The sequence below is a fragment of the Condylura cristata genome, unplaced genomic scaffold, assembly GCF_000260355.1.
Source record: "Condylura cristata isolate star-nosed mole 26May11 unplaced genomic scaffold, ConCri1.0 scaffold00024, whole genome shotgun sequence".
In the NCBI taxonomy this organism is placed as follows: Eukaryota; Metazoa; Chordata; class Mammalia; order Eulipotyphla; family Talpidae; genus Condylura; species Condylura cristata.
The window spans coordinates 7,246,992-7,258,779 of NW_004567125.1; the positions used below are offsets into that span (position 1 = coordinate 7,246,992).

An 11,788-nucleotide genomic window follows, 5' to 3' on the forward strand; every position below is an offset into this window, starting at 1 on the left:
GAGGGGAGTGGGGCGGGTGCAGGGAACTGACTGTGGGGGCAGGGGTTCCTGCAGCCCTGGCCGCGCCACGCCCTCCGCCCTGGCCAGCCAGCTCCTGGAGCCCCTTCAGCCAGGAGGACAGGTTAGGGGCTGGCCCGGGGGTGTCAGGCGTGGGTCACAGGGGGCCCAGAAAAGCAGGTAGAGGTCTGGAAGGACAGGACGGATGTGCCTTTGCCGGGTGTTCTGACACCCTCCCCGGGGTCTCTTCCCACCCATACCACCCACCTTCATTTCCACAAAGAAAAGAAGTTTCAACTTTATGGAACTTTAGAAAATGCCAGACACTTGTGTTTGTAAAACGAAGCTGTTCATCTCACTGGTCATTGCCCTGGGATCTCTAAGCAAATCTTGGTGGCAGCAGGTGCTTCCCAGAAGAATGTGGGGCAGAAAAGCAAATGAAATGAGAGCAAAGGAAAACTAGTAGCATGTAACTGCATCTGAAATCACATTATCCTTATAATTGATAAGAAAACTGCAACATTTTAAGTTCACATGGTGATTCTCTTTTCTAGTTGTGCTGGTGTGTTTGCACCTGGAAGCCGTCAGGTACCTTCTCCCCTCCTGCAAGTCTGGGCAGCTTGCACGTTCACACCGCGCTGGCCGCTGACAAGCCAGGCACGGGCACATGTCTGGAAAATGCTGAACAGATTCTGCTCCACGTGGTGGTTTCCCCAGAATTGAGACGTTCTGGGCCTGGCTGGGCAGGCCGTCCACGGTCCCTGCCCTGGCTCATTCTGAGGACATATCACCCCGGGCAGGCCCCGCTGGGCACGGGGACACAGCAGGTGTCTCCTTGACTTGCTGATGCCCCTGGACCTGCTCTTGTTGGTTTCATTTCTGAGCCCCCTTGGCCACCGCTGCTCCTTCAGAGCTGTCTGTGTCCATGCTGACCGGACAGCCGCCAGGACTATCTCAGCCGACTATTTCATCCTTGGTTTCTGAGACAAATGTCTGTGCGGTTTAGATCCTTCAGGAAAAATACAACTCCCCTCCGCTCTGAGTGTCAGGAGCAGTCACACGGGCCCTGGAAGTTTAGCCAGATCTATCCCCACTGCTCTGGGGACGGGGGTGGGACGGCTGAGGGGAACTGTTGTCATGCCCAGAAGGGGACCCGAGGCCTTCCCTACATCAAGAGGGAGAGGGCGAGAGCACGTCTGCTCCACGGTGTGTCCATCCGGGCATGACCTCTCACTTCTTGAAACGCTGTCAACAGAGATAGGGAGGGGCCACTGTGCCTGCCAAGGAGAAGTCCTGTGAGTAATTTACTGCAGGAAAACAAGAGGAGTGCCTCTCCACGCTGGGCGCTGAGCCCTGCACACACCATTGCTGATAAGGAGGCAGGGTCTCCAGGAAACACACACAGACCCTCCGCAGAGCCCCTGTCCTGCGGTGCTGGCATGGATGGGTTGTATCCAGGGCATAAAAAATGGGGGCTCGGAGTAAAGGTAAGGAGCTGGGGGGCTGGTGCTGCCAGTGTGTGCTGGAGCCAGGCCAAGGACTAGATAATGATGGGGAGAGGACTGCCGGAGAGGACCCCGGTCCACAGGGCACACCACCTGGCCCAGCCCCACAAAGTGTAAGAACTGGCCCTCAGCTGGGTCATTCAGATCGGTGAGTTGTCCTGGGCCATAGCAAACCGACAGCTCGTTTACCCCCACAGAAGGCAGCAGAAGGAAGTCAGGGGAGCCTCTTTCAGTAGTGCTGTGACCCACTGCTTCTGTCCCCATCTGAGGAAGAGGGCTTGAAAATAAGCTGAGGTGGGTCTAACCTGGGTAGACCCTAGGGGTCCTGGACGTGATGAGTGGGGTGACCCCAGGGCAGCAAAGGGTTTGGCTATGGGCAGGCATGGCAAGGACCGGACACTCTTCGGGGGGAAATGTCCATAGAGGCCACAAGACGTCCAGTCTTAGCAGACCTGGCAGACAGATGTGCCCACGTGGGCTCTGGCTGACTGCCCCCCTGTACCTCCAGAGCCACAACCCAGCAGGTAGGAGCCTCGAGCAGGGAAGGGGCACACCAGAGAGGAGGCTGCACTTTAACACTGCGAGTGGCTCTGTGCACTCAGGAGGCCGAGGCCAGTGGGGATGAAAGGAGCATCTGGAAAGTGACATGAAAGGGAACCTACCCTTGGCTCAAGGGAAACCAGCTGCTTCCTGTGGGGGTGGGTGCTAGGGAAGGACCCGTGGCTGCCACGCCATCAAGTAGGTCTTGCCCAGTGCTCATGTTTCTCTGGCAGAATTGGCCCCCAGAGAGCTGTGTACCCTGCCTGCACCCCACATGGACCCTGAGGACCGAAGGCCAGAAGTTGAGGGGCAGCAGCCTAGCATCATGGACTCATGTCATGCTGTGGAGGAACACAAACACTTCTCCAAGTGACGTAACTAGGACATGTGGGTGGCAGAGGTGGCCAGTACCTCCACCCAGTGCCACCTCACCCCACTCACCCTTGCTACCACATGACATTTGTCATCAGGCCTGCCGGGTGGCTTCCTTAGGATTGCAAAAGCATTCCCACAAACTCATTGTCCACCGGTGTGCACCTGAGCGGCTGTTTGGGCATCATCCACCCGTCCATCTTGGTCTGATGCTGAGGACAGACATGGAGGCACGCCTGTTGTGAGGGTGTGTGGCTGCCTGAGCCCCTGGCTCCTCATCTTGTTCACTGACTCCCATGTTGGGGCATGCCCCTTGTGCCAGGACCCCGTCTTGCTCACACTGTGACCTTAGCACTTGGCTCGGGCAGGACAGGGCAGACAGCAAGTGTTCTGGAATGTGGGAAATGGGTGACTAGCTGCTACAAGACAGACCCTCGCTCCATATCAGGCTCCTGCCTAGGCCAGGCTCACAGCAGCGGGGCTCTGTCCCTGGTGGGAACCTCGCCAACATCAGCTGGGCTGGCTCACTGCTACTCCCTAAGTATCAGGTGTGTGTCTTGTGTGTTTGCCTGAGAAGACTTATTCTGAGAGCAGGTTTGGCTGGGCCAAACTGCATTCAGAATGGAGGTTTTCCTCTGAAGTCTTGACATTTCTGAAGAATGTCTTTTACGTCACCCTCTACCTGCCAGTTGCCATTCTGGTGATCTGCACTAGAACAAACAAGCCACTTTGCCCCTGGCTAGGGCACTCCAGGGAGGGAGGGGCAGGCCAGCGCTCTCTCCTGACTTGGTGCCCCGGTCTCTCCATGTCTGCTGGCACCCAGCAGGGTCAGTGCCCAACACCAGCACCTGCCCCCAGAGAATCCCAACTTTACTGAGAGCCCTCTCTTACCTAACACCACCTGGGCCCTCTGAGAGCCCAGGAAGAGCCAGGTGCTGCATGTCAAAGCCTGACAGCCTCACACTCACTTCTGGGCCCCAGCTCTGGCTCCAACTCCAGTGTCGTGTCACTGGCCAAAGCAGTGTGGCTCTTCTTCACAAATGGGTACTCAGCCACCCTGGCTTTACACCTTCTACTCCCCCAAGTACAGCTCAGGCCTCACACAGATGTACGCATGCGCACCTGTCTTCAGGGCTGTGCTCACAGGGCTGGTGACTGCGGTGTTCTGGTGTCACCCAGGCAGCATGAGATTGGGTTGACTTTCTGGCCACCAGACACAGGTATGAAGGGCGGGACAGAGGGTGGTATGATGCCGTGCATGCCAGGGAGGGGCCAGGCAGGTGCAGGAAATCAGCAGTGTGTGCAGGCAGGGTGTGGCCGCCACCCCTGCTGTGAGGATCCTGCAGCAGACTGGGCCTCTGGGTACCGTGCTCATGGCTTATGGACATCATCCTGAAGTGATGACTGCTTTCTCGGGAAGCACACATGCAGGAGGGGTCTTTATTAAAAGGCCAACAGTGCTGGCTGTTCCTGTGCAATGCCAGCAGCTGGGCGTTCTTCCCGTCCCACCCTGTGCACTTCTCAGCAATCTGCAGGCCAATTTGGGTTCTAAGGAACTGACTTCCTTGTTCTTCCCCACAGCCCGCTGAGCCCGGCGCAGCCTGCCCGCCCCGCCATGTGGAGCTGTGGCCCGCTCAATGGCACAGGCAGGGGCGAGGACCCGCTCGTCTGTCAGCACTTCCACCTGGTCCTGTCCGTCCTCTCCCTGCTCTACCTGGTGGTTGGCTTCCCAGTCGGCCTGAGCTACAATGCCCTGCTGGTCTTGGTCAACCTGTGTGACAAGGGCAGCATGACCATGCCCGACGTCTACTTTGTGAACATGGCTGTGGCCGGTCTGGTCCTTAGCGCCCTGGCTCCCGTGTACCTGCTGAGCCCCACCGCCTCGAGGTGGGCCCTGTGGGGCCTCAGCAGTGAGGCGCACGTGACACTGCTGGTGCTGTTCAACGTCTCCTCGCTGGTGACCATGTACTCCACGGCCCTGCTCAGCCTGGATTACTACATCGAGCGGGCACTGCCACGCACCTACATGTCCAGTGTCTACAACACCAGGCACGTGTGTGGCTTTGTCTGGGGAGGGGCCCTGCTGACCAGCTTCTCCTCCCTGCTCTTCTACATCTGCAGCCACGTGACCACAAGGATGGCTGAGTGCACAAAGATGCAGGACACACAGGCCGCGGACGCCATCCTGGTCTTCATTGGGTACTTGGTGCCTGCCCTGGCCGTGGTCTACGCACTGGTGCTCATCTCCAGACTGCAGAAGGAAGACACGCCCCTCGACCGGGACTCAGGGCGGCTGGACCCCTCAGTGCACAGGCTTCTGGTGGCCACCGTGTGCACTCATTTTGGGCTCTGGACACCCCACTACCTGAGCCTCCTGGGACACACACTGCTCGCCTCCCGGGGGAAGCCTGTGGATGGGCACTACCTGGGGATATTGCTCTTCACGAAGGATCTGTCCAAGTTCCTGGCCTTCTCCAGTAGTTCTGTGACACCCCTCCTTTACCGCTACATCAACAGGAACTTCCCCAGCAAGCTTCGACGCCTAATAAAGAAGATGCACTGTGGGCACCGGCACTGCCCCCCGGACCAAGCAGGGGTGCAGCAGGTGATGGCATAAACAGCCAGCCCACGCCAGTCCCACGCGCAGTGCTCCCTGCTGTGGGCAGGGGAGGCCAGTCATGCAGCTGACTTAGGTGCAGTCTGCAGGGACCGTGCCAAGCCTGTCCTTCCCTCCCCTGGGTCTCACGTCCCGAGGGGCGAGGCACCTGGCAGTTCCACTGAGTCCAAGCACTTTGTCACCCGCCTGCTCTGCCACGTGTCCAGATGTGCCGAGCAAGGCCAGAGCAGAGCGAGGCGTGTCCTCAGTGTGTTCTGGGGTTTTTTAAAGAAGGCATATTTGAGGCCCCGGGTGTGTGGTCTGAAGCACCAGGTGCCTGGCTGAAGGCCGGCCACACTGACCCTCCTGCTTCTCCAGACTCACGCTCCGTACCAGCCCCCGACAACCATACCTGCGGCCACCTCAACATGAGCTTTCTAAATGAAGTGATGGAAATCTAAAGCCAGTATTTATACTCTGTCATGTTAAAATACTTGATTTCCCCCCTTTTGTTTATAAAGAAGTATTTGATAGAAAAATCATGAAGTATTAAAATGAAGGAAACCATATAAAAGAACACACATCAGACTGCGTCGATGGACTGCGGCCAGAGTCCTATTTGGTGTCGCGCTGAAGGCGGGTGTCCCATAGGGGTGTTATTAACCCCTCAGAGGGAGGATCAGGTGGGAGTTGCAGCTGGTGTACGGGACAGTCCGGCAGCACTGGGCCTCTCCTTCCTGCCCTCGCACATGTCAGCTGGCTGTTTCAGTACAGATCTATCCTTAGACATCAACCCCCAAAGTGTGCGCAGAACTAAAGAATATAAATAAACGGAACTAGGAAAAGTGCTGTTAGTCCTCCTACCCAAAACAAAGCTGACAGGCCACTCCGGGGTGGGGGGCACAGGATCTGGGTCCCCATTAGCTGTTGTTCCATGGTAACTGAGTGGCTGGGTTAATTAGAAGAGGCTGCACGTGGACGTCAGTTGTCAGCGGAACTCGGGCGTGAAGTCCTCCCACCAGCCAGGCATCTACAGGGACGCCCCCTTAGAATCCCCCACTCTATAAATGCTTACTTACAGATGTGGACCTAGTAGACACACAAAATTCCCCCCCCCCACCCCATTCACTCACACCCACCAAAACTTTTATGATTACATTACAGGCCATGGCCCTCTAGACGAGTTTTTTTCAAGTTTGCAGCAAATTCATTTAGTGGCCAACCGCGACCTGTGGTGCTATAAGGTGATTTTCTAAAAAACGACCAGCGTGATTCTGGATGCAAGCAGCACTGGGCCTCTCCTTCCTGCCCTCGCACATGTCAGCTGGCTGTTTCAGCATTCTGAAACACACAAGTATGTGGGGCCCAGTTTAGGCAGTCCACGTGGGGAAATCACCTGCTTGCCCCAAGCCCCTTGGGAAAGGTGGCCACTATCCTGCTACATGCATGCCCCCTCCAGTGGAGGGGACGGAGTCAGCCCCGCAGATATGCTGACCGTCACCATCGAGGCTCTGAACCCACCCACCCTGTCAGCTGCGAAACCCTGAACAGGTTCTGTGGAGCCTCTGCTTCCTTGCCAGAAAAACAGACTGATCTGGAAAAATTTCCAAGCAGCTTCCTTTGGCAAATGTGCTATTTCTACTTAAAGGCACAGCAACCTCTCCGCCACCCTGGCCTCTTCAAGCCTCAGTCTCAGCTTGACGCTTCCTCTCTCACACCGGGCTGTGCCAGGGCGCCTGTGTCCCTGATTCCCTTTGGAAACTCTGGTGTTAGCAGCTGTGTTAACAGTCTGTCGTTCTCTTCTATCTAGCAGGCCCAGGGGCCAAGGTCAAGCCAAGGTCCACCAGGCAGCTTGCGGGCTCTGGATCAGGAAGTCAGGGCCACAGGCGGGGGAAACGGGATGCAGGTGAGAAGCTGGGTTGTGGTGTTGGTGTCCTTGTTTAGAACAAAAGGCCCTTTTCCATGCTTACACTTTTCACTGGAGGACAAAGAACTCCTGGGAAAGGGGTTAATCCTGAGAGCAAGGCTCTGAGAGGCAGGCCCTCACCAAAGCTGGCCTTCCCCAAGTGGAGGGTGGCCTAAAATCACTTTGTTTTCTTTTCGACTTCTCAGTAGCTCTGGTTGCAAACTGGCTAGTTCCTGGCAGGGTCACAGCAGGGCAGCCATGTATTTCTCTGTCCACCCCACCCTGACCCCCGCCCCCTCTCTGCTGGGGAGGGAGGGCTCACTGCTGGCACAGGCAGTGCTCCTTGGCAGAGTACAAGTCCAGCACAGACCTGTCTCGGAGTCAGACCCTCGCCCTGACCAACCCTCCCAACTGCTGCACTGCACGCACCCTGTTGCCTCCCCACCAGCTATGGCTCCTACTTTCCACATTTGCTCATGCTGGTGCTAAATTCATCTTTGCTAAATCTGGTGTAACTTGCATTTCTGAAATCTCCAGTATGTCTGAGTCCCAATGCTACTGCCAAAAAATGGAAAGAATTTTGAGCTACTCAGAGAATGAGCTACTTGGGAAAAGTCAAGGAAGACCGCGAACTCAGTCCTCTGAGAACTCTTCAGGTGAATTCCCAAACTACCAGTATTCGAGTTCTTCAATATTTTTGTTTCAGTCATTCACTTGGCTACAAAAACTATTTGACAATTATAATTTAAAAGCGAATGATCATATTTCTGATCATTCAACTCACCTACCTTGGTGTGTTTTCATTATTTTTAGTTTACTCTTGGGTTTATGTTAGGAAAGCTATAAAGTTTATTGTAAGAAACTAGACTTATTGCTAAGTAAGAATAAGAAATCAACAAACGTTCATTCACTCAGAAGAGCATGTAGCCAAGGATAAACCAGGAATAAGTTAAACTTACAAGTCAAGTTCTTGAATTTGAAATCAATTAGAAAATTTGGGGACTTTCTCAGTTTTAATTTGTAAAATCCACCCCAGTGGCTGTACCTGTTTGCACGAGGTTCTATAAATATGAGGAAGAAGACAATGTTGCAGAAAAAATCCACACATTTGAAGACCATTGTGTTATCTGAAACTTGCTATCCAATTTCTGATTCTTAAAATGTGTATCTCCAGAGATGTGTAATGTGTATCAGAGAACAGCACTGAATGCACTGGAAAGCTCCATCGCGTTTCCCCACTGATACAAATCTCAATGTTCTTAGTACTTCCCTTGGCTAGTTATAGTTTACTACTAACTAGTTACCACAGAAACAAGCAATTCCACACATGTGGTTCTGTGGGGAGTGCCAGATGTACCAGCGTTTCCTACATGGTGAACTTGATGCTCGCCTAAGCTTGCCAGTCACAGAGGTGAGCAAGAGAACAGGCCTCACAACTGCCCAGATGCCATTAAAAAATTACTGGCCACACCCCAGGCCTTCCGTCAGGTATCCTGATTGCTCCAGCACCTCTACTCTGGCTTCCAGCAAATGTGGGAGCCATCTGTCTACCCCCTTACCTCCTGCTTTTTGAGGCCCACATCACCAAATTGTTAACATCGTTTTGCACAGTGAGTATTCAATAAATGGAGAAATGGCTAAGAAAAGGAATGAAGCAATCTGAACGTATCCATTTATATTAAGGAAAGACATGCAGGTCAAGGAATTTGGATAAGGTTGCCCTGGTTTCCTGAGCAGGTGTGCACTGAGAGGACTAAGAGGCCATTTGGTGAGTGCCTACTTTCTGAGCTTTTCCATGATGCCACCTATGCTTTGGTAAGCAAGGCCAGGACTAAATTTCACTTGCTGTGCAGTGTAAGGTAAGGTTATTCCAAATGTAGAGAATCTTCGCTTGTTTTTTTAAGTTTCTATCAAGGACTACTTGTGTGTATGAAGTAGAGACTAGCAAAATAAGACTGTTCTGGGATGGTTCTCTACCCACTGCACAACTGGCAAACACAGGAGTTATGTAATTTCTCATTCGGTTGGGGGCTCCCTTGCCGAACTTAACTGAGGCCACCACCATCAGTCCCAGGCACCAACCTCTTTCTAATTCTCACCGGCTTGTATGGCCTTAGTTTCCAAAGCTCCAGACGCCCACCTCCCACACACAGTGCTCCTGAAGATTCGCACAGATGCTCCTGTTAACTCAGCAGCGGCGGCAGCTGTGCCACTGGCACCGGCAACCAGTCACACTTGTGCTGAATGCATTCCACACCCTCGTCTCTACCCTAGGAAGAAGGTTCTCGGTTATCGCATGCACAGGTGAGGGCTCACTCTGACTGACTGCCCCAGTGACTCAGCTAGTGTGGGCAGTGCCAGGAAGCAACACCGGCAGGTGTTTGGCACTCTCCTCTTTGGGCTCCTGTAATCTTGTGCCACTATGATACCCACAGACCTACCCAGTCTGCATCCTGCTTGACCACCCCTAGGCACCTCCACTTTCTTAAGGTCCTAAGCAGTTGATGCAGGGAAATGAAGGCAACGCCCACACGTTCCCAAGGGAGCCCAGTCAGCTAGAAAAGGTACTGGCACCTTCAACAAGATGTCCTCCCAAACGGCAAAGGCTCGAGGGTTCAGGAACGACGTCTCTAGAAGCAGAGAGTTGTGAAGATGAGGTGGAGGCAGCTGCACATGCCAGATAACCACACTGTTGCGAAGTTCACTCACTTTACACCTACCGAAGCATCCCCGGACATGCAGCTCACCTTCCCTAGCCGCTCCCTTTGCCCACAATGTATCTAACAAGTCGCTTCCACTGCTGACGGTGTTCAGGCTGGTTCAAGGGAGGCTCCCAGGTGCACAGCTAAAGGGCCCCTGGACACCCACCTTCAACCTCTCAGCACATACCCCAAACTGCTTCCTCATACAGGTCCACCCTGTGTGTCCCTAGAGCTTCCTCACATCTCCTGACTCCTGGCATTGTTGGTCTGTCAGGATTTTTGCCAGATGAGGGGATCTGCTGAGAATGTTCCCCAGCAGTCATGCGGTTGACGCCCTTCCCCATAATCTGTGGCCACTTGTACTTCCGCTCTCTGAAGTGCTCTTCAGTTGCTCTGCCCACTTTTGAATTGATTTGAAATTTTCTGGACCATTCTGGACATGAACCCGCACCCTTGGCCCCTGACCCATGTCCTCCCTTCTCGAGGCTTCTTTGACACAAGGATGCGTCCAAGTCACATGGCAGGAAAGTCAGCAAGATCCCTGCAATGTTCCTAGAAGACAGCCACTGCAGAAAGCAATCTGAAGGACCAAAGAGATAGGCACCAGGAGCAGTAGAAAAAGTGACCCTCCCACGAGGTGCTGTGGGTCTTGTGAGCAGATGACGTGGCTGGTGGTGGTGACCCGGGGGCCCCTCGCAGAAGCCGAGCTTGCTGCTGTGGAGAAGGTGCCTCTTGTGGAGACACCCAAGGTGGTATAAGCACACCTGTGGGTCTATCACCCGCCTCAGGCGGTGGGTGGCATGGTGGGCACCTGAAATCAAGCCTGAGAGGACCGGCCACCACCTGGGTGAGCTGTCTGTCATCTACGCAAGTGGTCAAGTCTGGTCAGCCCAGGATCGGGGTCAGTCACCACCCCCGGCCAAGGAACCCACTGGACCAGTAAAGGCACAGACATTTCTTTAAAAATAAAGAAAAAAAAATTCTGCGCTTCCTTCTGGATGGGGGCTGGAAGGGGTGGTAATGCCAACATACTGCAAGAAGGGGAGCCTCGCAAGGGGCTGGAGCCATCATTTCAAGCATGGGATTGAAGCTTCGTGCCTAGACCAGCACAAGGGCACACATGTGCTTCCTCACTGAGACTGAATTACTGGAGAGATGTCCCCTATGTGCCCAGATGGTTGGAGACACTCAGAAAGTGCATGGGTCCTCGGGGTCAGACCCTAGTCCCCGGAGGGCTCTGCGTGTGCTAGGGCTCTGGGAGGCAGGGAGTTACTAGAACGCCCGAGCGTGAGCAAAACAGCACTCCTAACTACTCAGACATGTGGGGAGGGCCACTGTCCCCACGGAGCCAAATGAAACTCAAAGTTGAAGGATGCCCGCAGCCCACCCTAAATCGGGCAGTTTGTGGACCCGGATCTTGGCCATCCCTCCCAGGCACCCTAGCACTTGAACAGTCATGTGGGACCCAGAGGGACGCTTCCAGCCCTGTGGTGTTACCTGCCAAGGGTCCCATAGCGAGGAAGTCCCCATCCTGTACCTCCAGGTCCTCACAGGGCTTGATGGTGGGGGCCCTCAGGGGGACTTATGTTTTTGGAGGGGGTGACTATGTGACAACCAGGGCCCCCGTTAGGTCACAGTCCCTCCCCATCACATAGGTCAGGGTGCAGGGGCCAAGATGTGAGTCTAAGTGAATGAGGACAGAAACAAGGATGGAGACATCACAAAACAGTAACGGAGTGGGAACACTCCCACTTGCTACGTGTACTGCAGAGTCCAGAAGGAAGTGCTCGTGGTATTTGTACACTCATCACAACTGCTCTGTGGCCACCTCAGGTCACACAGGCCCTTTATGGGATCAGTCTGACAAACACTGAAGTCCAAGGCAGAAAGGAATTCCAGCTTTCAACCAGCTTTGCCCGGCCTGGCTCTGGGTCTATGGGCATCATTCAAGCCCTGCGCCTGCACATCCTGTCTGCAGACAAGGTGGTCGGGTAGGTGCTGGACACTTGGGGTCAGGCCTCCTGCCCACCTGGCATCACCTGACAACTCAGTTTCCAGGAAGCACTTCCTGCAGAAAGCCTTCTGCTGCAGGGAAGGGGTGTGTGTGTGTGTTAGGGGCAGCCATCTGGTGGTTACTTATAAAATTAGACACACTCTCTCTGTGCCAGCT

General features: G+C 54.3%; 2 protein-coding genes across 4 annotated transcripts in view; one reads left to right on the plus strand and one right to left on the minus strand.

Annotated features, from left to right (window-relative positions):
- GPR146 (G protein-coupled receptor 146) overlaps positions 1-5,855 on the plus strand; it is a 14,236-nt gene extending 8,381 nt beyond the window's left edge. For all 3 annotated transcript variants that reach the window (XM_012728998.1, XM_004688345.2, XM_012728999.1), the window contains exon 2: positions 3,996-5,855. In XM_012728998.1, the coding sequence (XP_012584452.1) occupies positions 4,030-5,031 (1,002 nt within the window). In that variant the 5' untranslated portion in view covers positions 3,996-4,029 and the 3' untranslated portion in view covers positions 5,032-5,855. The remainder of the gene's footprint in view (positions 1-3,995) is intronic.
- The window catches only part of LOC101618382 (chromosome unknown open reading frame, human C7orf50), a 118,726-nt gene that overhangs the window by 41,694 nt on the left and 65,244 nt on the right, over positions 1-11,788 (minus strand). The window lies entirely within an intron of this gene.